At 41.7% G+C, this 27,559-nt stretch overlaps 1 protein-coding gene and 1 long non-coding RNA gene across 5 annotated transcripts in view; both read left to right on the forward strand.

Annotated features, from left to right (window-relative positions):
• ANKH (ANKH inorganic pyrophosphate transport regulator) overlaps positions 1-27,559 on the forward strand; it is a 115,486-nt gene that overhangs the window by 47,634 nt on the left and 40,293 nt on the right. For all 4 annotated transcript variants that reach the window (XM_030267082.4, XM_002187310.7, XM_072924286.1 and 1 more), the window contains exons 2-6: positions 7,806-8,022; positions 15,995-16,113; positions 17,217-17,300; positions 19,680-19,850; positions 20,432-20,566. In XM_030267082.4, coding sequence (XP_030122942.1) covers positions 7,806-8,022; positions 15,995-16,113; positions 17,217-17,300; positions 19,680-19,850; positions 20,432-20,566 — 726 coding nt within the window. The remainder of the gene's footprint in view (positions 1-7,805; positions 8,023-15,994; positions 16,114-17,216; positions 17,301-19,679; positions 19,851-20,431; positions 20,567-27,559) is intronic.
• Positions 8,029-13,722, forward strand: LOC115494100 (uncharacterized). Its single transcript, XR_003959118.3, has 2 exons — positions 8,029-8,920; positions 10,376-13,722. It is a non-coding gene; the product is annotated as an uncharacterized lncRNA (long non-coding RNA).

The following is a 27,559-nucleotide window of genomic DNA, read 5'->3' on the forward strand; positions in this document are numbered from 1 at the left end:
ATGTAGAAATACAAAATAAACAAACAACATCTAAATTACTGGAAAAAAAATGAACAGGAGGGGTGAAAATTAGAAGACAAGTGGAGCTAAATATATTCTTACTATGAGGTAAAAACACAGGTGATTTTAAACACAGGTGGAGGACAGGATCTTTGGTGAAAGTGAGGAGAAGTGGTACTGAACGATGAAACGAAAGAGTTTCAGGGAAAGAAAGGAACACGTGGGAAGTGGAGTTAGGCTGATGCTAGCAAACTTTAATGTGCAAGGGAGGCAGATGTGGACCTTCAGATGCCAGTTTTGGTGACATGTTAAAGTTTAGGATGAGAGTGGCCTGTCAGATGGGTGTCTAGGGAAGGTGTGGGGTCTCCATAACAGATGTCCAGATGTTCAGCCTGGGGCAATGCTCTAAGCTGGCCCCTAGGGCCGCTTCCAACCTGAAGCTGTCTGTACACTTTGGAGACTAGTGAGGTGTAATAATGGAGAAAGTGGCACTCTCCATTTCAGGATAAGAGAGCCATGAGCAGTACTTCAGCAAAGACTGAGTTAGTGCTAATAAAAAGGCAATATGCCAGAGTTGTGAGAGACTGACAGGTGAGGGACCTGTGTGGATTAGATTTGCCATGTACATACAAACAAGTTTTATAGCAATCCTTGCAGAGATTTAATTTATAAACATGAGAAAAAGTTATTTTATGAAATGTGCGACTGATAGTAAATCAGCTTACTTTTTACTTTGGGGATATAATGTGTGAAAGAGAACAGAGCCTATTTCAGTGGGGAATTAAAAACAAAAGAAGTAGCACTGCTGTAGATACTCTAGTACTTCTGATTAGGGCAAATACTCTTTGTGTGCAGATACAATATGCATTTGTATCCTCCCCATAAGTGTTTTATAGCATTTAAAAGTAATCAAAATGGAATTTGGTGAAGAAATTATACTTATTCCACTGGGCATTCTGAAGAGACAGGGAGCCAACCTTCTCCTAGTTTTCTATGTCTCAATTTGTGTCTCTATTTTATTTGTCTGTACTCCTAGACTTAGAAACAGCTTTTGAGAGGAGAATGAGTCTTTGGCATGAAGATCTGAAGACAAATAACCTCAGCCCAGACTTCGGCATGCTTTTGTAACATAATCCCAAATGCTTCTCACCTTTGCAGATTAGCTCCAGGGAGACCTGAATGAAAAGCTTGCACACTGCTTTGGGAACAAAGCATTCCCTTGCATGTTTCCCCTTGAATAATTCTGGACAATTGATTAGCATCAGTCGGAGGATACCAGGAAAGTCACAATTCAAGGAGGTATCAGAGAAGAATATCTCTGACGTTGCTTTTGTTCTGTTCCCCTAGAAGCACTGCTTGCCTAAAAAAGGCCAGGAAAAATCAAAGCTTATGTTCTCACCGGAGGAGTCATGTTTCTCTGCAGACATCAGTGGAAATGGCAGCGGTTTAGGTCTCCATGCTGGTGTGTGTCCTGAAGGGCTTCCCACAGTCATGGCTCATAGCTCCCTTGGCTTTGGGATAAGTGTTCTCTCCATCCCACAGGGAGACAACCATCTGCAGCAGCTGATTCACCTCTCCAAGATTGCTCCCTGTCATAAATATTCTGGAACTTTGTCAAATGTAATTTGAAATGTGACACTTTTTGGCTTCACTGAGTCTGGTTTCTTTCCTGTGGTCCTGCACAACTATCATCTGTGGTTTCTGTATTATTCTCTGCCTCATTGTGCTGTAACCTGTTTTTCATTAACCTACACACTGGCAGTAGGTGCCCTGGGGCAGTGTGCCATAGCTACTCCTCCAGCTCCCAGAGATGTCCTCCTCTGCCTTAATTTTTGCGCTGGGAAGGATTTTCCATTTTCACTGATGTGATTGTTGACACTGCTGCTCTAGTTATTCTTGTATCTCCTGGCTCTGCCTGTTTAAAGCTACAGTTCCCTGATACATCCCAGGTCAAGTGAGAGCTGCAAGTGCTCTAGAACTATGTTATTTTGGATTTAGAGTACTTATTTAAACTTCTCCCAGGACACACAGCATGGACATTGGGCAGCAAATGGCTAATATTAACAAGTAAAACAGATCCTGATTTGGTCACAGGCATTTCTGTTACAGTAAGAACCTTACAAAGATGTTCATTCTTGCTTTTCTTTGTTGCTCAGGGAGGTGAATGGGGGAAAAGTTGCAACTAATGACATTCTAGTTTCCATTGCAACCAATGGCATTCTAGTTTTCATAGCTTGGTTTTTGTTTTATACAGTATATGAGCTTTCTTCTTCTAGGCCATATTCTCATTGCTTAAGTAGGCAGAGTAAATTGGATTGATGGGTCTTTGTGCACTAACTTTTTTAAAAGATAAATTGTGACACTTGCCCTGGATATCCTCTCCAGGGATGTTGAGGCATTCCTGTCTCAGGACAGGCATTTTGTCTTCCCTCGTATGGTGTTCAGAGCTCTAGTCTCTTGCTGAGGAATGGGATTGTTTCTCTGGTTGAACCAATGTTAGCACTTAGAGCACTGTGGACGAGGGTGACTGGCAGTTCTTCCACAGCTACCTTTAGTAGGGAGAGCAGCAGGAAAGTGAAATATTTTAATAGTGGGCTAATAGGAATTGACCTCAGATGGCATTTCAGACATCTGACTCATGGGCTACAACAGATGCTGACCCAAAATTAGAGATAATGAATTAGGGTAAAAGTGCTGCAGAACAAAACAAAGCAAATATCAACTCCCCCCAAAAAGACTGAAAAGAGTAAACACTCCTCAGTCATAATTTTCAAGATACAGGGTCTGACTCCCTCTACCCTTGCAGGGCTCTCTTCATACAATATGTTTGGGCAATCTTCTTTAGCCCGAACAAATACGTGTGTGTTATTTTTCCCCAGTTTTCTCTCTCTTCTATACCTGTGTCCGTGGAAGTCTTATACATACCTGTGTCGGAGGTAAAAACTGCCTGTTTGTCTCAAATTGTCTGTGGGGGCTCCTCTGTTTATGAGAAACCCATCCAGAAGCAGAGATGCAGCTGCAATAGTGCTCAGGTAACACCTCCACAGTGATCCAATGATGGCATGCTTTCAGAGCACCAGATCTGTCAGGTGTCCATCCTTCTGGCAGCACAGCCCCTGCAGTGACTGGGGGAAGGCAGAACAGCCAGAGCCAGCTGGTACATTTGATGAAGAAGATTTCAATGTGACAGGATTTAGTAAATGAAAACTCAGCCAAGAGTCATGAGGAGAGAGATTATTTGACACAGGAGATAGACTGTCCCCTACATCAGCTTGCTCTTTAACTGGATACTTTGGTTCTCTTCTGTTTTCTCAGGGAATACCATGTAGGAAGAAAGATTTGTAAAGGGAAGAGTAACACATTACAAATGTTTGCTGAACCAAACATACATTTGGCCAAGATACTGCCAAATTGAGCAGGTTTTTTATGTCACCTGTAAGTAGATAACTAGCCTGAACAGACTTGAAAACATCTCAGGCAGAATCCCAATTTCAAACGAGCTGTAGGAACATGCCAGCTTCCTGTATGTCACAGTCTGCTTTTCTGGGATAAGCAAAATTGAGTTTTGACCAAAATTCTTGGATTTTACATCCTCCTGTTTAAAACATGTGCACTGGGGTAAAATATTGACTGTACAATCTGTATTTAACTTCAAATGAAGTAGAAAATGTTGCATAGTTAGTGAAATGTAGGTAGTGTGTACGTAATAATCAGTTTTAAAAGCAGAAGAAAACTTGTACAATAGATGTTGCTTTCCTGGTGGATTTATAAAAATTTTTAATACTTTTAAATCAATACAAAGTAAAATATCCAGTAGTCTCTGGGAAGAAAGGATCATGTGAGTTATGGTCAAACTCTATCGAGCCAGTTTAAGAGACAGCCTTTGAATTTTTGGCAATAGAGATGTGTAGCCATAGATTGGAACCACACCTTTTCTGCCAACATTAGTGAATAGTGCTAAAAGTTCATGCAAAATAGGACAAGCTAGACCTTTGACATTTTTCTCACGACTGTTGCTTTTCAACTCACTGCCTTTGCATGCAAACACCTTTTGGATTCATCCATTATGCATGTCCTAGAAATTTGATAAAGGTCTTATAGGTTCCTTCTAAGAGGCTAAAGCCAGCTGCAGTACCCAATTGTAAAGATGTGGTTACTGGCTTCCAGTGTTGTTAAGTGTCTTTGATAATCCTCTGACTTGAATCTTTTGGATGGGAATTTAAAAATGCTGGTCCTCTCTGATTTTAGTGAACATTAAAGACAGCACACAATTATTCATTAAAAAAAGGTTTAGTGGTCCTCTAGCAAATATTTCCTCTTTCTAATGGTAACAAATGTGTTACAGACGACAATGCATAGAAGTAACTGTATATCTTGGTGCCTGCCTTTTTGAGAAGCGTTTTAGGACTATGACTTATTTCAGCTAACCTGTCCATGTGTCTACCAGACTGGACTCTGCCTAGAAGTATTCCGTGGGGGGTTTTTCCGTTATTCCTAGAAGAAGGGTCAGCAATATCTATGGCTTTGTTTTAATCACATTTGATGAACTGCACTTTACTATGACATTTTCACCTGCTACTATATTAGATTAATGGTTCATTAAGAACTCAGGTGAAGGTGATGTCATCAACATCTGTCTGCCAGCATCTGGATTGCCAAATTATCCCATCAAATAGGGTATGAATAAGCCAGTTCAAAGTAGGATGACACCTGAAGTGTGTATGATCAAGCTAACATGCTGTGTTCAATATTGTCATTAGTATTATTGCTACCTAGTTTTGTGTGACTTCATCGACAAGTTATACAAATCTTTGTAGACGTATGCTTTCTTGTGATACAGATACTACCGATGAGCTTTCTTTATTGATTTCTGTTCACACAAAAAGGGTTCAAAATCGAGTCATATTAAAAAATGGAGGCCTTGCCCTGGTTTATATTGACTTCCTTTATGACAGATTTAATTGGAAACCTAACAGGAAATTGGACTGGAAGATTGCTAACTGCATGGCTGGCGTGCCATGAAAGATCAAGTGTCTGTGTCTTTCATGCTGCACACCAAAGCAGCTTTATCAGTTATCTGGGATTTATTGTGGATTTTAGAATATCAAATATGACATCAACAGCTTGAGCAGCAGAAATATTTGGAAATACATAGGGTAGAAAAGCTATGCAAGTTTTCATACGGAGTTTGAAAACTGAGGATGAAGAGTTTTTTATTGACATCTTAAAGTGAAAAAGGAAGCGGCTGCAGAAGCTAAACCATTCCTAAACAGAGCCCTATTGACTGTTCCTTTCCTAAGGATCTTTCCAAAGAAGTATTTAAAAGGATTGCTTTTTCAGGGCTAGCCTCTAGAGTATTTCATCATGTCAGCCACACGTTCCACAGTAATAAAATTAATAGCGGCGTATCTCTTACAGAAGTCCCTTTTGGATTTTGCCAGTTTACCTTACCTGGTACACAGGGTGTCTCCAGGGAAGATTACTCAGAAGCTATCTACTTGGCTGTCATTTGTTCATTCAAAAGAGATCAGTAAAACCAGAGAACGAGAGAAAGAGGAGTGATCAAGTCTTTCTGTCTGTCCTACTTTAGATGGAAAAACTTAGTTACCCGGGGGCCAGAGTCATATGGAGCTGTTTTCAATGGCATGAGGTCTGTGCTAGGCAGAGTTCTCTCTGCAGAGGGATCATAGTGCTATGCCTTTTGACAAAGCATCATTTCTTAGAGCCATGTTTATCCCATGACCTTGTCAGAAGTGGATTACCATCCTCCACAGACTCTGGTATTCTGTAGTTGTACAAAGCAGGAAGGAAGCACTTGTGCTTGTGAAACTGCTGAAAATAATTCAGCTGTTTAACATGTGATGAGAAGTTTTTAAAGTTTCCTGCCTGATATTGGTTAGCTGTTTCTCTTTAAATTGAAGCTGCCAGAAATATTTAATTCTTGACAGAAGAAAAAAGAAGGGAAGAGCCATGATAAAGGAACATTTTATTTGGCATAATTTAAGGTTATTTGTCTATTACTGGCAACAGCAATTAGGAGATTAGGCATCTTTTTAGCAAATTCAGATTAGAAGGTTGTAACTCTGTATACACCTTGAAACTGATTACTTCAACTGATTACATCACCAGTATCATCACAAAAGACAACTACACTTGACTATTCATTTCAGAGGCCACAGTCTTTCACAAATTGTTTGAATACACTTTTGTGCACACACTAGTGCTTTTGGCATCAGCAGATTTAATATAATCTGAACTGATATCAAATTATATGGAATTACCTATATCCGAGGAAAAGTTACACATAGCAGCTGCGGTTATTCCATATCTAACAAATGGTGTTTTCAGGAAGGAACAAACTAGAGCAAAACAGATGAAAACATTTGGAGCTTCAGGCATCCAGGTCAGAGCACATTAAAAGAGAGATTTGGCAGTTATCAAAGGTGGAGAAGTTGGTATTTTCTACAGTTTTTTGCTCTGTTGATAATGCAGATTTAGTTTCAAAAATTAAGAATGCCTTATAGAAGGAGTGGAAAAGAACAGTAGGAAAAGTCTCATTTCTACTGCAGGGATGCAGGTTCTTTTCAAGTCAATAGGAGTTGCTTGCTTGTATGATCTTTGGAAGGACAAAGTCAAATAACTGCAATAAAAAGCTTATGCTTACATTTGAAATTGAAGGACTTTGCCACAATTACCTGATGATACTCTAGCTAGTTTGTTCATTCAGATAAAGGGGTATTTGAACTTTGTCAGTGAGGTTTGGTTGGTAGCTTGATGAGATGTTCCTGGTTGGCCTCACTGCCACGGCCCTGTAAACACACATCAGTTGTAACCCATAGGAATGAAATACTTGTTAAAACAAATCATATTTCATCCAGATGATTGATGTTGTCACACTGCAGATAAAATTTATCATTCTGTCATTTTTATTCAATACTTCAGAAGCATTTTGGTTCAAGCTGGAATCTGAAGGAATGTTGCACATCTTTTTCACATCTACCTTAGTTATAAAAATAATCCATCTAATTCTCAGTGATTAATTGGCAGAATTTCCTAATTTCCTAAACACAGACCTAGAATAAATTAGTAAGTTAGCTGCTCCTGAAAATGTCTTGAAAGATATGTGCTGTAGTTATTTTTAAATGTCCTACAAGAGGATATAAATGAATATGGTATCAAATGCAAACACAAATTTTTATATACACAAATATTTATATGTCAGCTACATGAAAGGAGATCAGTTATGTTTAATCGTGTGCATATTTGACCTCATTAAACAATGAAATTCATAGACTAATATCAGCTATTTGCAACAATTACATGGGATGTTCTGATAAGTTTGTTACACAGAAAAATTTTTATAGCTCCTCAACTTTGAGTGTATGTTAGAACTTTTGCCTGTGAAGATCAGCTGCAAGGATTATGCTCTGATGAAATCATGGCTGAAACTTCAGAGCAATATTTCAGTGGTTTGTATTATCCATGACTATTAGCAAGTCATTAAATTACTCTAAAAAGGAAAGAGACTGACTTCTGGTATGGCAGAAGTTCCATTATATACTTCAGAAGTAAATACTTACCTTATCTTTGAGTCTACTTGACTTGAATTTAGTCTATATTGAATTATTTTGCCTGTGCCACAGGTCACAAGTTATTGCTGCTGAATCCAGAGAAATAAAGTCTAGCTTTGGGTGAAAACAATGACAGCTAAACTTTCTTGTTCCTTCAGAAACCAGATGCAGGAGAAAGTGTTTGGTACCCATTCCACATACACTACATCATTTGCTCTTTCTGTGTTTCAACAGGCATTGAACAGGGGCATTGCTGCTGTCAAAGAAGATGCTGTGGAAATGTTGGCCAGCTATGGGCTGGCATACTCCCTGATGAAGTTCTTCACGGGTCCGATGAGTGACTTCAAAAATGTAGGTCTGGTGTTTGTGAACAGCAAGAGAGACAGGACCAAAGCAGTTTTGTGCATGGTTGTGGCCGGCGCTGTAGCTGCTGTATTTCATACTTTAATAGGTAAGGTCACATCTAGCTAATGATTTTTCATTTGTTTCCCTCACCCATTCTTCAAACTGCTTAAGCTGTAGGCTTAAGATTTCATTTGTAAGTACAACAGGAGATGCAGAAGAGATGAGTTCTCTTGGGCTGGTATCTTGCCCATCCACGCAATTTTTATTGCTTTTTAAACAGGCTATTAAGGAGCAGATTCCAAGCACAGGTCTCTCCTGCCTGGAAACAAAACATACTACTAATCTCTTTCAGTCATGTGTGTGAGCAAAACCTTGACAAGGTTGACAGGATGCCTGAAGCTGTTAGCTCAGTGTTACTGTTAGGTAGTAATGATCAGCTAGCAGTATCTGCTGGGTTGGTTTGGCAGGACTACAAGGTGTGCTTGGTAGGGCTGTTTGTTAGTTCTTGGTGGCATTGTTGGTGTACTCTCTCTGTACCTATTCCTTTGCTACTTATCTCACAGTCCAAAAGTCAGCAGGCAGGAGCCAGCATCCTCATTAAACTATTAGGTAGTACTCTCTAATGCTGCTAGACATCATCCAGTTCTGTTGAATAATTAATCCGTGAGGAAGAGGTTAGTAAGAGCAATTTATACCAAACTGAGACCAGCTCCCTGACTGTACTCAAAGAAAATACACAAGCAGACACAAAGTGAAGATTAAAAAAGGCAGCCACAGGATTTGCCAGTTTTTGAGAGCCTACAAAAATGGGATATCAGCTCAAGCATCAACCAATGCAATAAAAGCCATTTATCTTGGAAGACTTTTAACTTCATCCTCTCGAAGAACTCTGCAAGATTCTCTGCACCTTCTGGCTCATTCTACGGAGCTGAAACCTCTGGACCATAGCAACAAGGAACAGAAGATTCTGGAGGAAGAAGCAGACAGTGCACTGCATTGAGCAGGTAAAATGCTAGAAAGATGAGAGTTGTAAAGGGTGGGAGGGAGGAGGTAATTGTGACAGCCTTTGGAGGCATGTGTTGGTTGACAGGCATTGGATTGGATCAGCACCAGTAGGGTGTCATTCCATCACAGAAAAATGGGAAATGCAAGTGTAATGACAATATCCTGAATTGCTGTGAAATCTGAGTGGTCTCAAAGGGGAGCAGCATTCATTATCAAGCTGTTAGTATCTCAAGAGCAACAGGTACTGCAGTTCATCATACGGAATGGAATGGAATGGAATGGAATGGAATGGAATGGAATGGAATGGAATGGAATGGAATGGAATGGAATAGAGTAGAATAGAATAGAATAGAATAGAATAGAATAGAATAGAATAGAATAGAATAGAATAGAATAGAATAGAATAGGACTAATTCAGTTACTGCCTGAGAAGGTACAAGATCTATCTGGTAAATACAAATGCCCCCAGCTCTTACCCTTTAACTGGCTTCCAGCTATATTCACCAGCATTATGTGCCTCCGAAGCACTACAGTTTGTTTTGACCATCATATCTCTTTTTCCACCACTGGTATGCAAGCACTGTGCTATTTAGCTTTGCTCCATGCTACAGTCATAAAAAATGCCTACAGGTATGGCTCACTAGCCAGGGCAACTCTGTGCCAGGGATTAGATATTGCTAATTTTATAAGCTGAATCTATGTATTCAAGTTAATATAATTCACTGATTTCGACTGGTCACTTCTTAAACATGTTTACATTTGAAGCTGTTTTATTGAGTCAGTGTTATAAATTTTTGGCCCATTTGTACATTTGGCTCTCATATTTCTTTGCTTGGAATGTTTCTTTATCCCCTAGAGCTGCTATTCTAGTTGCTCACTTGCTTTTCTGCTAGTGCTGGTCACAGTTTTTGCCTTTGCCAGCTGGATAAAAAATTATTTTCTAGTCATACAGTATTTTATTTTAAGCTAGAATAGATTTTAAGAAAGTTTTAAGTGTAACTATCAGATTTCCAGGTGAAAGACATAACTGGATTTTCCATGTGGGACATCTTATTGAAAGGAGGTGTTTGGAACAACAGTTGGAAAACCTGTCAGCTGAGTTTCTTGCCTTTGCCTGGAAGTAGAGCCTGCTTAGTTCAGAACCTCTGAAATGCAGTCTGCAGACACTGGGGAAAAAGAGGAGTCTGTGCTTATCATGCTTTATAGTCCTGAATTAAAGGCCTGAACACAATCTTTCAGCATTTTATGGTAACAGACTGCAAAATATTTTTTGGTATTTTAACTTGTCTATGCCTGAAAATATGCAAAGGCCACAGCAGAGACTAGCAGAGCGCCTGAGGGAATGGAGTTAGTCAGATTCTAGCACCAATTGCCTGGGTGATGTTGCCAAATTTTATGTTTCAAGTTTCCTTTGAACCTGTTTTAAGTCCTGAATATTTTGCTCTGACCCACAGGTACACAGCCTGCCTAGCGGGAAGAGGAGAAGGAGACCAGTGACAGGCAGCCTCCTAGGACCTGCAAGCACTCCCCAGCAGCTGCAAGCCTATCACAGGCTAGCTACAAGAGACACAAATACAGGTCACTGGTTCTTGGTGGATGAAAAAGAGAAACAAATAACACTTAGGGGACTGAATTTTTTTCCACATGCCATAAATATAGGGTTAAGGAAGATGATACGTCTATCTGCCATGGACTGTCAAAGCCCAGGAAGAAACAGAAAACAAAAAGCCCAATGAAATAAGGAGTACCAAAAGAAAGAAACACAGTAACCACAATGAATCACCACATTTCCAACTGCGATAGAGACTATTTGCAGTCTACACACACAGCTCCTCACAAACAGTGGCCTCTACTCATGGAAAATATCAAACCAGACCGTTTCACCTGCCTGACTCATGTTCATTGCTTCAGCACCAGCTTCCCACTGCTGCTTCCCCACTGGGGCTCACTCAATCCTCTGTGCCAGTGACTGGCTGAGCTGAAGCACTTGAACTCACAGCTTCAAGCTCTGGGTCCCTCAGTCATCACCCAGCCACATCCTTATGAAGGTCTGCAAAGTCCTCAGCAGCAGCTCCTGTCATTCCCCTGTACAGGTAGCAGTAACAACTGAGAACCAAGCTGGCCAAAGGGATTCAAAGCCATGTTCTCATCCTGCTTGCAATGCTGCTGTACACCTTGTCAGTACAGTATTCCTGGATTGGCTGTTTCAGGTGTGATCTGGACTATAGTACTCTGCCTTCCTTCCCCTGGGCTACTTTGAGGGCAGCTACTGCCACCAGTTAATCTCCTGGAGGGAAGGTCACTATGGAGCCAGGGTTTAAAGTGTCCTGTTACTTCAGAGATTGGCTTTTTGGTGGCTGTAAGAAAAGGGATTCAACATGCTAAGCCTGTCTCTGCATATTTTTGAAATCTTACTAAATTGCCAGCTTGACAGAGGAGAAAAGTCATTTATATAACATTATGCTAACATAATGAATTTCTTAGTGTTGCTGGTAAGCCCTCTGTACTAAGTGAATCTTTTAACATCAGTGTCATGAAGAATATGCACATTGTCTTTGGCAATAAAACAGCATTGTTCAACTTTTCACTAGTTTACTGAGAAATAGTATACTGAGAAAGTTTATTTCCCTTTGAGTAATTCTCAGTTGTTCCAGAAATGACAGGGCAGCAGTTACTTTGAGGAAATATCCTCTTTGCTTTTTACTGTCTTTGATTAAAAATTACATGATGGATCACTGTCATCACCAGGAGAAAAAGGTTGGAACTTTAGGAACCAGTAAATTTAAGTGTAGGTTAACTTTTGCAGTAATCTATAGCAGACTGGATGGCCAACACACATGAGTGATTTGTTTTGTGCCCATTTATTGCTGTCAGGCTGCTGAGCACGGGCCATAGATTGCACAGGGGAAAACTTCAGCAGTTCCTAGCAATTCCACTGATACTTTGGAGCTTCGCACATGCATGATCACTGCATGCACATTAAAAATCTCCATAAGAATTGAGACATAAGTGTAATCCCACCAGTTCCAGTGTAACACTACTGGAATTGTCCAGAGACTAGGAATTACAGAGTGGATTGTGACAAGATGAGGTACTTTTTTTTAGTCAGTCTTGTTCCAACAAGATCACTATACTGGGGTATACTAAAAATTTTGCCCTGGAAAAAAGGGACAGAATCAGAATCTAATCTGGGCTTGCTGCTGTCCCCATCCCCCTCCTCTCTAAATAAAAATAAAATGTAATCCATTAAAAATTTGTCCTACTTCAATATGGTCATTGCTAAAGCAGTAACATGCTTTCCTGGCTGCCCCAACCCTTCTGCCCACAATAAAGGCAGTTTCTTTTCAACAAGGTACTCAGGACAAAGGAAGAAAGCCTATGACCAAAGCACTTCTGGATAGTAGTGATTGTGTCTCAGTTAAAACAGGATAATTTTGAGACTTATAAAATGTTGGCTTATATGAAGATATTTCATATACTAAAAGTCATTCATAGATTTGGGAAAAATCAACTAAAGTAATTTTGGAGCTAGATCCAAGCACAGAAAAATATGGTTGCAGTAATCAGTCTTTGCTGAGATGCTCCTAAGCTGTTTTGGTTTTCTTTAATTCATGTATTATTATAATAAGCAAAGAAGAAAAATCTCAACAGCTTAAAAACTCATCTGAGCTTTCACATGGGGAAAACAGAGGCTTTCTCTTTTGTTTTAAATTCAAGCTAACCAAAAACATAAAGAAATCTACATACCCTGTGGCATCTCCAAATGAAGATTTGCTATTGTATTTTTACATTGGTCTTTTCCTATCTGCTCAAATCACTTAGTTGAACAAATTAGCTCAGTGCATTAAGCATGGTGTTAATAACACCGAGGTTGTGGGTTTGGTCCCTCACTTAAGAGCTAGACTTTTTGGTACTTGTGTGTCTGTTTCAACTCAGAATATTCTGTGATTGAGAAACTGATGAGCATCAGTTTTAGCCATGTGAATCATCTTTCTGACAAGCAGCAGAATAGAGTCTCAAGTCCTCAAGTTAATTTTTAAAACTGGCAGTAAAATATATAAATGGAATGTGTCTAGAAAGAACACACTTTAAACTGGAAAAACCAAAAGCAAGAATTCCTGCTTAGCTTCTGTAGCAAATCTGATCCTTAGACATAAAAAACCAAATGAGGTATTAGAGAAGAGCAAATAGGCAGCTTGTCTTGGACTTGGACTTTCAGTTTAAATTATGCCAGATGTGGGAAGTGCCATCTGCTTTAGATTCATGTAATACTCTCTGGCTATGTTGTCTGTGTTACTAATATTGTACCATTCTTCATAATAAGTTTGTAAGGTTGGCCAAGGTTAAGTTCTAATTGCATCAGCAACTGCTTGATTCATAGCTCAGTGACACATGCCTGTGTCAGTGAATCTCAGCTTGCTAAATCCTTCTTTGTGAGGACAGGAACATTCATGGACATCAGCAAAAGTGATTGTGTACTTCCACTAGCATATGAAATAGTTGACTATTTTCAAAATAATAAGTTTAACCATTATTAATTTAAAACCAAAATCATATTAAAAAGTGCAGTTAAACTTTTTTTGATAGGGGCAGGAAAAAAAAATGTTCAAGCTCAGTGCTGATATCCCTAGAAATCTTGAACATGGGTGCTATGAGTTGTAGTGGTATAAGTGCCTTGAGAGTGCCCTGCCAATAAACTATTACTCTTTTCTTAAAAGTGAGAGTATTCAGCCTCTGACCATCTGATTCTGCGACATTTTCTGTAATAGTAAACTTTAGGTTAAAAAAAAAAAAAACAAAACCACAATGGCCTTTTGAAATTAAAATGTTACATATTACTCACATTCTAAATACTTTAAAAGTCTCATTTTAAACAGACGAAGGAGAGGGAGAGCAGGGAAGGGTGACTTCTGCAGTGTGTTGTGCTTCTAGCACTGCACTACTGGAGGTAGCCCTTCCACAGAAGCAGGTTCCTCATCACGTGGGCTATGATTCTCAGTCCTTACCTGGAGGATAAGGTGGTGTGTTCCTGCACTGGTTTTTAAGTTTTTGTGCAGCAGTGTAAAGCACACTCAGTGGAACCTAAGAGAAAGTTCAATCAATCTGACCTTCCCACATGGCTTGCCTCACAGACCTTCCAGAATTTTTCCCTTCAGTGAAATAAGTTGATTCAGGAACTTGTATTGCCCTGCCATAAAAGCAGCTTTCCACAAGGACTTACCACACAAAAAACCCTTAGTAGCAGAGAGTTTTCAAAACACCAAGGGAAGATTGGCACATGGCTATTTATGCAAAAATATAAAGAGGCTGTTTTTGATGTTTGATTGAACTGCAACAGGCACCTGAACACTTAGGGGACTAATTTGCCTTCTTAGAACTGAAAAATGTTGGAGTCCTGTGAGTCTAACAGTCATAGTTCGTGTGAAAGACATATAGATAGGGACCAACATAGGGAATGGGGGAGTTGTTAGCTTTTTTGGCATCTTTTGGGTAGTCCTGGTTATCTAGAATGAGGCTTGTGCTTGTTCACAGTGCTGTCATACCACCTTCTTTTATTTTACTATCTTGTTTACACTCTTATTTGGACTCAAATAGTCTTTTCAGTTCTGTTAATCATTTAACTGCTCTATCTCTAAGCCATCACAAAACAATGACAACTTAAACTCCTCTTTAATTGCTTCCAAATATTGTTTACGAATTATGAAAGGCAGTTTTAGGCTAAGAGGATTGAATCTGATGACTGATGTTAGCATTTGTCAATCCAGTTATGAGACCTGCATGCATGAAAAGGATCTCTCCTTTATATACCCAATATGAAGATTTGTACAAAGATAATAGTGTTGTTATAAATGGAAAATTAGATAGATGTCCACATTTTAAATAGTTAACTTAGAAAATACACAAGTAAGAGAGAACTGAAATAAGGTTCCCCAGACACAAATAATTCTGCCATTACTTGCCATTACTTGCCATTACTCCCTCTCCTAAGGGAGATCGGCCTTACAGACTAATAATTCTTTCAACAGCTATTGCAAGTGTATAGAGGAAATCAAGTAATGATGTGCAGGTGTAGAACATAGTTTTTAAAAAGTTAAAACTGATTAGGATTATTTACCTCTGCATATTATATTTGTCTCCATAGTTCAGACTCCAGTCACAACCTTTGTTATTCCTGGTTATTGGGAGGATTCTGGGGTTTTTAAAACAGCTAGATAACATGGATACAAACAGAACTTGAAGCAGTTCTGCAGAGAGCTGTGTGGGGACTTCCTGTGTCTGTGAAGCCTTCAACCCAGTACTTTGTGAAAAGAGGCCTGGAAAGACAGAGTTGTCCAGCACTAAAAGTTGCCTTGGGTTGAAACAGGACAGTGAAGAACACGCTGGTAGTCAGAAGTGGAATTGCCCTGATTTCCAGAGGTGCCCTATTCTGACTTGTAGCTCTGGAGGTGCTGGGTCTAGATAAGGAAGGAACCTAAGGCATGTCAAGGCTGCCCAGGGACTGCACAGCAAAGCACAGTGTCCTGACAGGTCCTGGCAGAGGTGGTCATTAGGCAGAGCAAGGGAGAGACATAATGAGTGTGATTTGTTGCATGCCATCACAAATCACAGTATCCTTTTAGAGCTTTGGGCAGGTGTACAGGTAATGTCATGAGAATGCAGTGATAATAGATGGTTTCAGCATTTATAAGGCACTATATCCCATGAAATACACAATGCTTGGTAAAAAAGCTTTTCTAACAAAGAGCCTTGATTTAATGAAGGAGCAGTAGATTTTCCGGAGTACTAGTGTGTTCATTTAGCAAACAGATGTGGCACTTACTGTACTCATCTCCCAGTCCAGCCATTTGTTATCACACCTCTGCCAATGGTTACTTAAAAAAGAACCATGAGACCATTTCTTAGTCATAAACAGCAGCTGGTGAGGCTGCAATATCTGAAGCCCTTGCAGCTGTTTGCTAGGTGGATGTGTGTCTGAGCTCCAAGGCATTACAGTCATTTAGGTACTTCTGAATATCACACCCAAGAGTCCATATGCAACCTTTGTTTTTCATTCTTATCTTGTTTCTCTACAGCATACAGTGATTTGGGGTATTACATTATTAATAAGCTGCACCATGTGGATGAATCAGTGGGAAGTAAAACTCGGAGGGCCTTCCTTTATCTTGCTGCCTTCCCTTTTATGGATGCTATGGTGAGTGCCTGATTCAGAACTGAAATTTAATGTTAATGTTATGTTTTTGTGACCTTAGTTTGCAAACTTTGTTACTTGATGGGAAACTGAAGTATTCAGAAGTAAGATGTGTCCTTTGCAAGCAATAATTTTGTATATGCCTAGACTCATATCATGCTATATGGAGAAAGCATCTGAATGGACTTTAAACATCCAGAGATCGTGACAAATGTCAAAAACCTCAGCTGCCTTGTCAGAGTTACAGTATATGCATGTTGGAAAGCACTGGTCGTCTTGTGATGAGCTGCACTGGTTGTCTGTATGTGACCTCATTCTGATTTGTGGTGAAAGATTTGGATTTGCTTGCATTCCCAGACCTGCAGAGTTCTCAAGGAGTAAAATCAATAATTTCTCAAAGCAGATTTGTCAAAAAGATATGTCTTACCATCAGTTTTTGCAAGCACAGCTAACTTCAGTACATCTCAAATTCTGGCAAGAGAGCCACACATGGGGAGAGCTGCTGCTTCCCAGATCACCAGGCTCATTGCTTGTGGCCTGCACTACATGAAAATGTGGCAGCTCTCTTTAATGCCTCTACCTGTGTGTAAAACTGGTAAAGGAGAACCTTCTCATGCATATACTTCCACCACTTTCTCACCACTTTGTCTGCTTGAAACAGCCATTGACAATAAAAAGAAGTTGGATCATTAAAAAGAAGTTGGTTTTCTTTTCCAGACAGGACTCAGTATATTTCAGTGGGTCAATGAATATTACACTTCAGAGGTGCATTCAGCAGATGAATGATTATTTATTAGATTATATACTCTGATAATTCATCCTGTGCAGCATCTGATTTGTGAAGGGCTTCTTTCTTACTGGATGTGCTCACAAATTTCTATACAGTCTATAAATTTATCCCTATTCTCCCTGCCAGCCTGGCAATGAAGAATTCAGTGCAACAGTACTTTCTCTGCATTAATGGCTTATTGTTTGCCCAGGCTCACACCAGGTACTGCTGCAGGTTGGTTGTGTACAATGTAACAACAAGAAAACAGCATTCTTAAACCTGAAATCATTCATGATATCATAATCACTTCCCAAACTTTTCTCTGTCTTTTTTTCAGGCATGGACCCATGCTGGGATTCTGCTGAAACACAAGTACAGTTTCCTAGTGGGATGTGCCTCCATCTCAGATGTCATAGCTCAGGTAAAGGCTCCTCATAGAGGTTTCCATTGTGTTATGAACCAGATGCTTTCCTAATCAGGAACTCTCCAGTATAGTCTCTCTGTGCCTTCTCTCTCTTCCATAAGCAAAACATCAGAGGAAGTAATCTTGTGTGCTGCTCTCTGACTGTTCATCATGTGAAGGCTATTTGCTGGTAGTTGTGGTTTAGGACAGTCTCACTTGACTGGATCAAGTCAGTTCCCAGGGCTGTTTGGTTTAGGATCACATCCTGAAGCACTTCCACAACCTTGTTTCATAATGACTGAGAAACAAGTTCTGTATGTACACGTGTACATTTGGGGAAAATAAAGGTCAGGCAAAGAGACCACGGGCTGCTACCAGTCCTGAGGCTGAGAGAGTGCTTTGAAATAGATCTTTCTCTCTGTGTACATTCACCCCAGCACTTTGCACAGTTCCAGTGAAATCCTGAGCTGGAGGTGAAGGCATGATTCTCCAGCTGACCTCTCAGTTTTGCACGTCATGTCTAATCTGAGGAAATACAGTGTAAACCGCCTTCTGAGTACTTGTTACTGTTCCAAAAGGTGAAGGCTCAGAAGTGCTCCAGAAGGGGTCTGTAGTGATAACCCCTGGGTGATTCAGAGAAGACAAAACGTTTTTTGAACTTTCAAAAGAGAGGTGTTAACTATCCTAATGCTTTGTATTAGGCACACTGAAAAACAACATTCATACACACTGTGTTGCATTTAAGAACCAATATACAGCCCTCACTTGAAAACATATAAAAATATTAGTAAATTAAGAGTCCCAGCAGCTGTAAACAGTTGCTGTACTACCCCATTACCAGCTGTATGGTGTAATGACTGGATAAGAAAGAGGATAAAACAGGATGACATCGAAGGAAATTTGAAGTCAGTGGCACTCAGTTCAATTTTCCATAGCATTTTCCTTCCGCTAAACATAAGGAAACCATAAACCAGGTTGAATGGTTCAGTCAGTTGCTACTCTGTATTTGTCAGGTCCGCCCAACTACAGTACTGCACTAAATCCCCAGAGATAATACCAATTACTGCAAGTGACATTAACCCTCAGGGTCTGCTCTTGTTCCAATGTGACCTACAAAGTTTCTTGACCCTGGGTGCATGTCAGGTCATGCACAGCTAAATACAGAAACAAATTCTTATTTTGGCCGTGCCCTTTCCACAGCAGCTGGTGGAGCGGGGTGCCAGGGTTGTGAAGAATAATACACTGTCATCCTCTCTCAGCAGAATACTACACAGAGCAAGAGAAAATGCAGAGCACAAAAATTTGTGGCTGTCATAGCCCAAAACTCTATACCTGTATCTGTACCCTACACAGGGAGCAGGGGCACAGGCAATAGCCACTTTTTCTTGAGTAGCTTCATGTGCACACTCTTTGTGGCTGACTTTGCTTCTATTTACTGAAAAGTAATGTTTTTGTAGGTTTGAAAACCCTCATAATCACTGTGGCCTGCCTCAGGAACATTTGCAGAGCATGGTTTTTATTAACTACTTTGACAGCTCTAGCAATGAAGAAGAGAACCTGCACCTGAGCAACGTGTATTTTATTTCTTGTAACTCACTTGAATACCAGCATGTCCTGGCAGAATTGTCTTGGTTCTGCTCTTCACAGCACCAAGCACAGTTGGCTTTTCAGTAGCGCCTCCCCCCCATCAAGAGTCATTTGGAATTTAACAGGCATTTCATCCACTCTATACTTAACAAAGAGAATAATATCATATTAATCAGTTCTTATATATTTTATGGATTGAGCATTTAGTGTTTAAGAGGCTGAATTATGAACTATTCATTAGCCTGAAAGCTTCCATTTAATTTACATTAATGTGGCACTCAGCTGAAAGCAAATAATGAAATAGTGAAATTTCACTTGAAAAAGTTGAAAATTAGGTTGACATAAGACTTCCTGTTCCTATATGTTGAAGTTAATATTTTAAAAATCTGGCTTTTTATTGCCACTATCCTCCCACTCTGCCAAAAAAAAAAAAAAATAGTAGGGCTTAGGTGCTGACCCTAGAAGCATGTCTCCAGCCTCAGTGTGTATCAGAATAGCACATTCTCCTGTGAAGGGTGACTCTCAGCAACATGCTTGCTGCCAGACCTCGCCAGACTTTCATGCCAGCCTTCTCCTATTTATGGTTCTACTTTGACACCTGCTCAACCTTCACGTCCTGATTCATAGAGTATGAAGTGAACTCTTGTTCTTCTCATGACCAAATACTGGGGGATCCTAACTAAAGTTTCTATAGATACTGTAGCCATGCAAGTTGTTTCAGATTGACTTAGTAGGAATCAGACAGGAGATGCATTGGCCCTAGAGAAGCACACAGACAAGTTGTTAATCATCTGTTTGTTTTCTCTGCAGGTTGTTTTTGTAGCCATTTTGCTTCACAGTCACTTGGAGTGCAGGGAGCCTCTCTTGATCCCAATCTTGTCCTTATACATGGGAGCACTTGTCCGGTGTACCACGCTCTGCCTCGGATACTACAGGAACATACATGATGTTATTCCTGACAGAAGTGGACCTGAAGTGGGGGTATGTCTTCATGCTTGTGGTTTTTTTGAACTCAATAATTTTATTTGGGGTTTTTTTGTGTTATAATACTGCATTAAACCACTGTGCATGAAGGGCCTTCCCTCTATCCTGGGGGAAAAGACATGTTCAGTTAAAGAGGCATGGTAGAAATTATTCCAGCAGCAGCACATGTGACACAATGCCTTCCACGGTATGGATGTGTCTGCTGAGAACCTCTGTACTGAGCTGTAAGACAGCACAGCATGAACTATGTAAACACCTTAGTTCATATGGAAGAAGATATCAAAATTTCTCTTTTTCTTCAAATGTCATATTGTTTTTCATGTAGCTTTGTCTGGTGGTCAGAACAAATTATGCAGATAGATACCTTATGCATTATTGAGATCCATGACACACCTTCTTTTGAATCAGTATTCCTACCATGAGTGAAAATATTTTAGGCTCCTCATATTGAAAATTATTGAAATGAATGTACCAAACTGACGATAGATGGGAAAAGCAGAAAACCTTTCTCTGTGCTTTTGGTCCTGTGCTTCATGTTTTTTTCCAAACACACTTCATTTTTTTACGCTGTGTTGCAGGGAGAAGCTACAATAAGGAAGATGCTGAGTTTCTGGTGGCCTTTGGCATTAATTTTGGCAACTCAGCGAATAAGTAGGCCCATTGTCAACCTTTTTGTCTCCCGGGACCTAGGTGGCAGTTCTGCAGCCACAGAGGTAAGAAAAGCAGTGCTCTCCATTACTGCAAATGATCATTTCCATGGCATTATCTATGTGCTTCTCTCCTCAGCCAAACTGACAAGAAAAAATTGTCTTAAGTACCTTTATGTTTAGTGCTCTTTTATGCTTGCAAAGAAGATTGCTTGGACTCTCACCATGAGCCCTTCTGCCAGGTCTACTGTGATCTCACCCTCAACAAGACTAGTAGAATTTTTTCACTGAATGGTGCCTGCATCCCAGGTTTTCATGCTCTTTACATAGGTACTTATAGTCTGGAGAATTTAGATCCCAGAAATTTTAAAACAGTTGACAATAGCCCTATGTCCTACTCTTTCCTGTCATGTATATTTTATGGCTGTGCAAACTGAAATGAAACTACTGTTAGCAGTCAGTGCATCACACAGAGAACAGTGTAGAGACATAAAAAGGCATAAAAAAATCATTGCATCACACAGAGAACAGTGTAGAGATATAAAAAAGCATAAAAAAAAAAAAAAAAAGATCTCCTCCTGGATGGGATATGAAATGCACCCTGATTCTCTTGAGGAATTTCATATTACTCCAGTAAGTCTCCTACAGCTGGTGGGAGACAGATTTCTGATTGTGATGCAGAGCCTTTACCAATGCTCACCACAGGCTGACCCATTCTCTTAAGATGTCTGGGAGAGTTCTGCTGCCAGTTTAGTGCGAGGATGTCTAGATGCATATAGCCATAGGATAAACACCTGTAAGATACTCAGTTAAGAGCAAAGTTCAAAGAACTGCTGTTAATTTGTCATACATAATGCAGTGTATTTCACTCACTCAGGAGGTGGCAGAGACTGCAAATAAGCAGCTGTGAGAAAAGAAGTTAGGAAATTTTAACACTTTTACATATGTGATGCAGGGATGAGTCTGTGTGTTAACAGTGGTCTCCATAAAGGGGAGCCAGAGGTTAGCAAAGATCAGTTTTGCATTTCTTAGTGACTTTCAATTTTAGATGCATCACATTTCATGGCTAGCCAGTTCCATTTTGTTGCTATTAGGATGACTCCAAATACATGCCACAGCTGGGGATTTACTGGCAGTTTTACACTAACAGTAATGGTCACACCCAACTTTCTCTGATTTCTGAAATAATTGCCTTTGCAAAGGGAGGTGCTGACAACACAGATAACATCAGTGTCTGGAGCATCTGTATCGACAGTGTTACCTTTATGAAAGACAACAGCGACCTGGTTACAAGAAGGCAGCACGGCAGCCCGGCCTCGCCCGGGCCACTCGGACTAACGACACACGCAGACACCAATGTGGTGGACGGTCGAAAGCCTTTATTATCTTATCTCATGGGTTTAAATAGTTTTGGGGGACTTTGCTACGTCAGAGGAGGGTTGTAGGGTCTCTAGGGTTAGTCGGGAGTGGAAAACTACTGGGTTAGGTGTGGTTACATGCTTTGGGGTTAATAGATAATGTGAAGCAGGGAGAAGGGGGAAGGGTCTCTCTTTCCGTCACATCCCGAGATCTTCCAATCGCTTGTCCCTATCTACCAGATCTCCCCTCCCCTTATCATATATAAAATGAGGTAGTCGTAGATATAGGCACTGGAGTGAGGTACAAACTTGTGACTTGGTAAGGAAAAGGTGGTTTGGTAAACCTGAGTAATTTTCGCAAGGTGAGTTTTGAAGGCTTTTGCGACTGACTGTGTTCGCAGTTTTTGGTTTACAGCATTTGTTGCTGGCCTATGAACAAAATGTTCGCCCTTTCTAGACGGGCCTGAACAAACGAGACTAGTTTGTTCAGCAGGCATGGTCCTATGGTAACAGCTAGAAGCAGTATTGCCAGTGGACCTACCAGGGCGGAAATTAAAGTGGTGAGCCAAGGTGATCGATTGAACCAGGATTCAAACCAGCTCTGTTGGGTTTCCCTGTCTCTCTTTCTCTGAGCCAGTCTATCTTGGAGTTCTGCCATGGAGTCTTTAACAACTCCCGTATGATCTGCATAAAAGCAGCATTCCTCTTTCAAGGCTGCACACAGTCCTCCTTGTTGCATGAACAAGAGGTCCAGTCTTTGCCTATTTTGTAAAACTACTTCTGAAAGTGAGGAGACTGATTTCTCTAGATAGGAGATGGATTTCTCGATCCTCTGCAGGTCTTCGTCGATGGTCATTTGCAGCTGAGAGAGTCCGTGCTGTTGGGTTGCGATGGCTGAGACACCCGTGGCTGTGCCAGCTGCTTCCAGGCCGAGCAGCATTGTGATGGTTATACCTGTGATTATTTCTCTTTTGTGGAGTCTGTCAGGTTCCTCGAGAAGGTGGTATATCTCTTCGTCTGAGTGGTACAGGACCCTAGGAACAATCAGAACTTGGACACAGAAATCGATAGAGTCATTAAATTTGGCAAGGAACACACAAGGACTCACTCCGGATCGCTGGCAAACCCACATCCCAGATGCGGATGGGACCACCCACTTATTGCTTTTTCTGTTGGGCTTGACAACTTTAGTGCAGAAGTTGCCTTTCTGCTTTGCTAAGGTTGCATTTCCAAAACATCTGCCCTGTCCTGTGATTTGACTCAGGATGATTCCTCTGCGGGGAGTGTCCCATCTGCACTGATGGGGGGGCACTGGCTGTGGAGTAACTGAAGGGGGTGTCTAAAGCAATGCCTTCGTAGAAAGGGGGTTTAACATCATAGCAAAGCTAACAGGGGTTAGTCAGGTTTGGTTTGGTTTCGTTTAGGGTTAGAAAGGTAGCTTCTAAACAGGTTGGCTATGTGGAACACGAAGGATGGGGTGTTTGCTGTGGTGACCTCTTTGAACACCTTGTCACTTGAAAGGTGTTGCATGACCCACCTAAATGGCTGATGAGGGTAGTGGCCTGGGTCGGCTTGCCCCCCCGGCCACAAGCCTTAACAGCAAAATCGCACAAAGACACTGTGCATGTCTGGGTCTCACCGGCGTGGGACTCTCGGGTTTTGTCTGGCGGTTTGGTGGTCCGTCATCTCCCTCTGGAGCAGGGGTGTATGCGTCACGGGGATGGTCCACGAGCGTGTCCTGCAAACAGAAACTCACAGTTTTTCATTAGTTTTGTTCTGAAGGTCAGGTTTCATTGACCTGAGTGGACACCACCTGATTTTGTCCTCTTTTTTATATGAAGCGTTATAGCTACAAATTGGGTGCTTTTCCAAGCTCGGGACGGCCCTCCCACTCCGTTCACTGGGGGGACTTCTTTGCATTGCCAGGCGGGAGGAGGCTGGGTGCGGCCCGCACGCCCCCTCCCTGTCCCGTTTCCCTGGGGCCAGGACCCGCACTCCTTGGCGAGATGCCCTTTTCTCCCGCAGCCCCGACAGGATATTTCTCCCCAGCTGGCAAAATGGGCTGTTTCGTATTGTGACCGCTTTTCGGTGCAGCTTAGAGCTTTACTCGGTTTTGTCTTAAATCGCGTTGACTCTGTTTCCTCCGTCTCAGAATCCCAGCCGGCTTCCGGCAGCTCTTCCGAGCCGGCGGAGCTGCTGCCGGGCTCCGAGTCGGAAGTCGAATGCCGGCGCACTTCCAGGGCTCGGTGCCTTTTTGTCCGGCTCCGAGCTCGCTCCTCCCCGCGGGGGTGGCGCCGCTCCCACCCCCCCGGCTTGCCCTGCCTCCTGCAGGGGGAGGTCTCTCCCTTATATGGTAGCTGCGTCAGGCACGGCTGCTGATTGGCTCCGTGCCCTCTGCCGCTCTCCTCCTCTTTCTCCCGCGCACGCGCGTCCCTGAGATTGCGCACTCCCGGGTTTTTGCGCCGAGACCACCCGCGCCCCGCCCCTCTCCCTGGCTGCCAGCGCCATTTTCAAAGGGGTAACGTGGCAGCGTGGTTTGGATCTCCTCCCGAGCCGCGGTTTCTGCGACTCTGGCTTCCCCCGCCAGCTCCTGCCAGAAGCACTCTGCGCGCTGCTGCAGCTCCAGCAACGGGTCCCTGACCGGTGGCAGCGGGACGGACGGGGAAGCCGCGGTTTTTCGGGGGGCTTCCGCGGCGGGGGTTGGGCTCTGATCTGAGGAGGGAGGTGACGCGCCGGGCCCCCCCGGATCCCCGCTCCCAGGCGGATCGTCCTCAGGGACGGTCTGCACTCCCGCCCCCACCCCGAGCCCGGGTCTAACTAATAAACACGCAAGCGCCGCACTCCACATCTCCTGCTCTTCTATTGCTCTGCGCGGGGCTTTCTCTACTTTGCCCCACGCCTTAAGGCTCTTACCACTGCCTGAGGATTTCATGTCCTCGGCCAGCGTGGCTGTGCATTTTTCCCATATTCCCGGATGCATAGCATCCACTGGGCATTCAGTCGCCCCAAGCTCAAATAGCCTTGCTATAGCAAGATAAAAGTCTTTGAGCTTACACTCGATACCCCACTGCTTATAAATCACACTTACAACCCTGGCGATGCTGTCCATGACGCTCGCGGGTCCTGGAACGTCTCCCTGCGCCAAGATACGGTCTGACCGCTCCGGCCGCTGCTCCTGTCCAGGTGAACTCCCGCTACCCGAGCAAATTTTTCTTCTTCCCCGGTTTTGGCACCAGATTTGTTGCCTTTATGAAAGACAACGGCGACCTGGTTACAAGAAGGCAGCACAGCAGCCCGGCCTCTCCCGGGCCACTCGGACTAACGACACACGCAGACACCAATGTGGTGGACGGTCGAAAGCCTTTATTATCTTATCTCATGGGTTTAAATAGTTTTGGGGGACTTTGCTACGTCAGAGGGGGGTTGTAGGGTCTCTAGGGTTAGTCGGGAGTGGAAAACTACTGGGTTAGGTGTGGTTACATGCTTTGGGGTTAATAGATAATGTGAAGCAGGGAGAAGGGGGAAGGGTCTCTCTTTCCGTCACATCCTGAGATCTTCCGATCGCCTGTCCCTATCTACCACACAACAGGACTTTTACAGGTCCCCTATTCAATAGCAGCAGCAGTTTTCACTGTAGGCAGGGAGTCCCTGTGAAGGATTAGGCTGTAACATGTTCATGAGGACCATAAATCCACTTGCACTGTCCAGCTCCCTCTGCTTTTGTTTGGATTGCCAGCACAGTTGTGATTGGGCTACCCCTTTGGTGGTGGCTTTCATAGGGGCCTTTCTCATCTGTCAAACACAGGTGCTAGACATTTAGGAAAACTTTTATGCATGTATGTTGGAATAACACTAATTGAGGAGAAATGCTGGGAAAAAATCACTGCTAAAACCTTAATACTTTCATCCAAGCAGAGTCTAACATACACAATATGGTAGTGAAATACTTTTTCTTTGAACAGGTATTGTATCTTTACAGTCTTTTTGGATTTAATGATGAAAATAAGCAAATAGCTTTTGTATTCTTTACTCAATTTGACCTAGTTAGGTTTCATACAGATGGAAATTCTGATTAAAATATCAGTAATGGGAGGGTGTGCAATTTAAAAGGGCACTATCTTAAAATTCCAATTTGTTTTATTTGAACCAATTACTTTTGCAAGGTATATTAAACATTATTAATGCTATTATTAGCAGGGAAGGATCTGTACCACTATCTATTTCTCACATTCCACTCTCTTTTTAAACAGCACAGAGAACAAATTAGCTTGCTACATGGTGCTGTGTTTATACAGATCTTTTAACCAAGCAAAGACAGCAATTATTTATAATGGGAAAATGGAGTCAGATAATCAAGAAAATGTATTTTGAAAGTTTGAGAGTGAAACAGAAGCAGCAGTAGTTTAAAAAGTTCTTTCTTAACACTACCATTGCCGGATGCAAAATCAGAATCAGAAATGTGTGGACTGTAACAGATCTGGACCTGCCGAAAAAAGGCACCCAAGAACTTTGATTTCTAGTGTCACCCTGTTCTTTTAAAAGTTTTAAAGTTCCTTTAAAAGTTTTCTATGCCTTCTGAAGTTTACATATTTCTACTGGAGTTCTCACACACTGTTCATGTAAATAATGATTGTTTTGAATTCTTCTTTGTGGGAGGAGAGAATTGATGGACTGTTGGTTTGACCAGTGTGGTTGGAGAGGTGGCAATTCCATCCTCCAATCCACTGTCACTTTTGGAATGCTATATATTGTGAGGTCAGAAATAAAACTTCCTTTTTCCTTCTTTTACATCTTCAGTGAATGCATGAGTTATTTTGTGTCCTGGTGCAACATTCTTGAGTTAAGAGAGTCAGGCAGTTCTCAGTACAGATGGATACTTCAGCTCTGAGGACTAGAAAATTTGTAGTGACAGTAGATTTTAAAGTAGCCACAGGAAGAGCGCCTAAACACCCTTCCTACATGAAGGACATTTATTTGGACTTTTTCTTCAGCAGCCAGAAAAATCACCAAAATATTTCATACATTAATAGGAGGAGGAGCTTATGTCTTTGATAAACTTCTTGGCCTGTACTTATGAGAGAGTAAAAGGGCAGTGAATTGTTAAAATTTCAGGCAGTGAATTGTTTCTTATTATTAAAATGTTCACCTGGAATTATTTTCGTCTGGTGTTCCTTGATGAGCACCAAAGTGGGGAGAGGTAGATTTTTTTTTGTGTCGTAAGTGCCTCCTGTCTCCAAGCAGTTAGATTGATGTCCAAACTCAGTCAGCCACTGAGATCCACTGATTTATAGTCTGTCTTACTTGAGGCTATTTTATTTATGGATAACTATTGAAATTATGCGGTATGGTCCAAAACTACTGTGAGCTGCAGGGCATTCTGCTGCTCAGGTATGTGTATGGTAAATAACTCGGGAGCAATATGGGAGGAAGGTGTTGGGCTGGTAAGGGATGCACCACAGCTCAAGTTAACTATTATCTCAGAGTATCAGAGTGATGGTGAAATGACAAAGCTGACTTAGGTAACTTCATGGCACAAAAAAAAATTTCAAGCTTAAAATGCCAGGCCAAATGACTGCCATTTTGGTGGTCTTCCTGAAACAAAAAGCTTCCAGTCCCTGGTCTCATTTTGCATTGTTTCAAGGTCAATATGGTGATACTGGTGGGCAAAGCACCCTATGTTAGTTTCACTGCTGTGTTTGAA

Source organism: Taeniopygia guttata, chromosome 2 (genome assembly GCF_048771995.1).
Source record: "Taeniopygia guttata chromosome 2, bTaeGut7.mat, whole genome shotgun sequence".
Classification (NCBI taxonomy): domain Eukaryota; kingdom Metazoa; phylum Chordata; class Aves; order Passeriformes; family Estrildidae; genus Taeniopygia; species Taeniopygia guttata.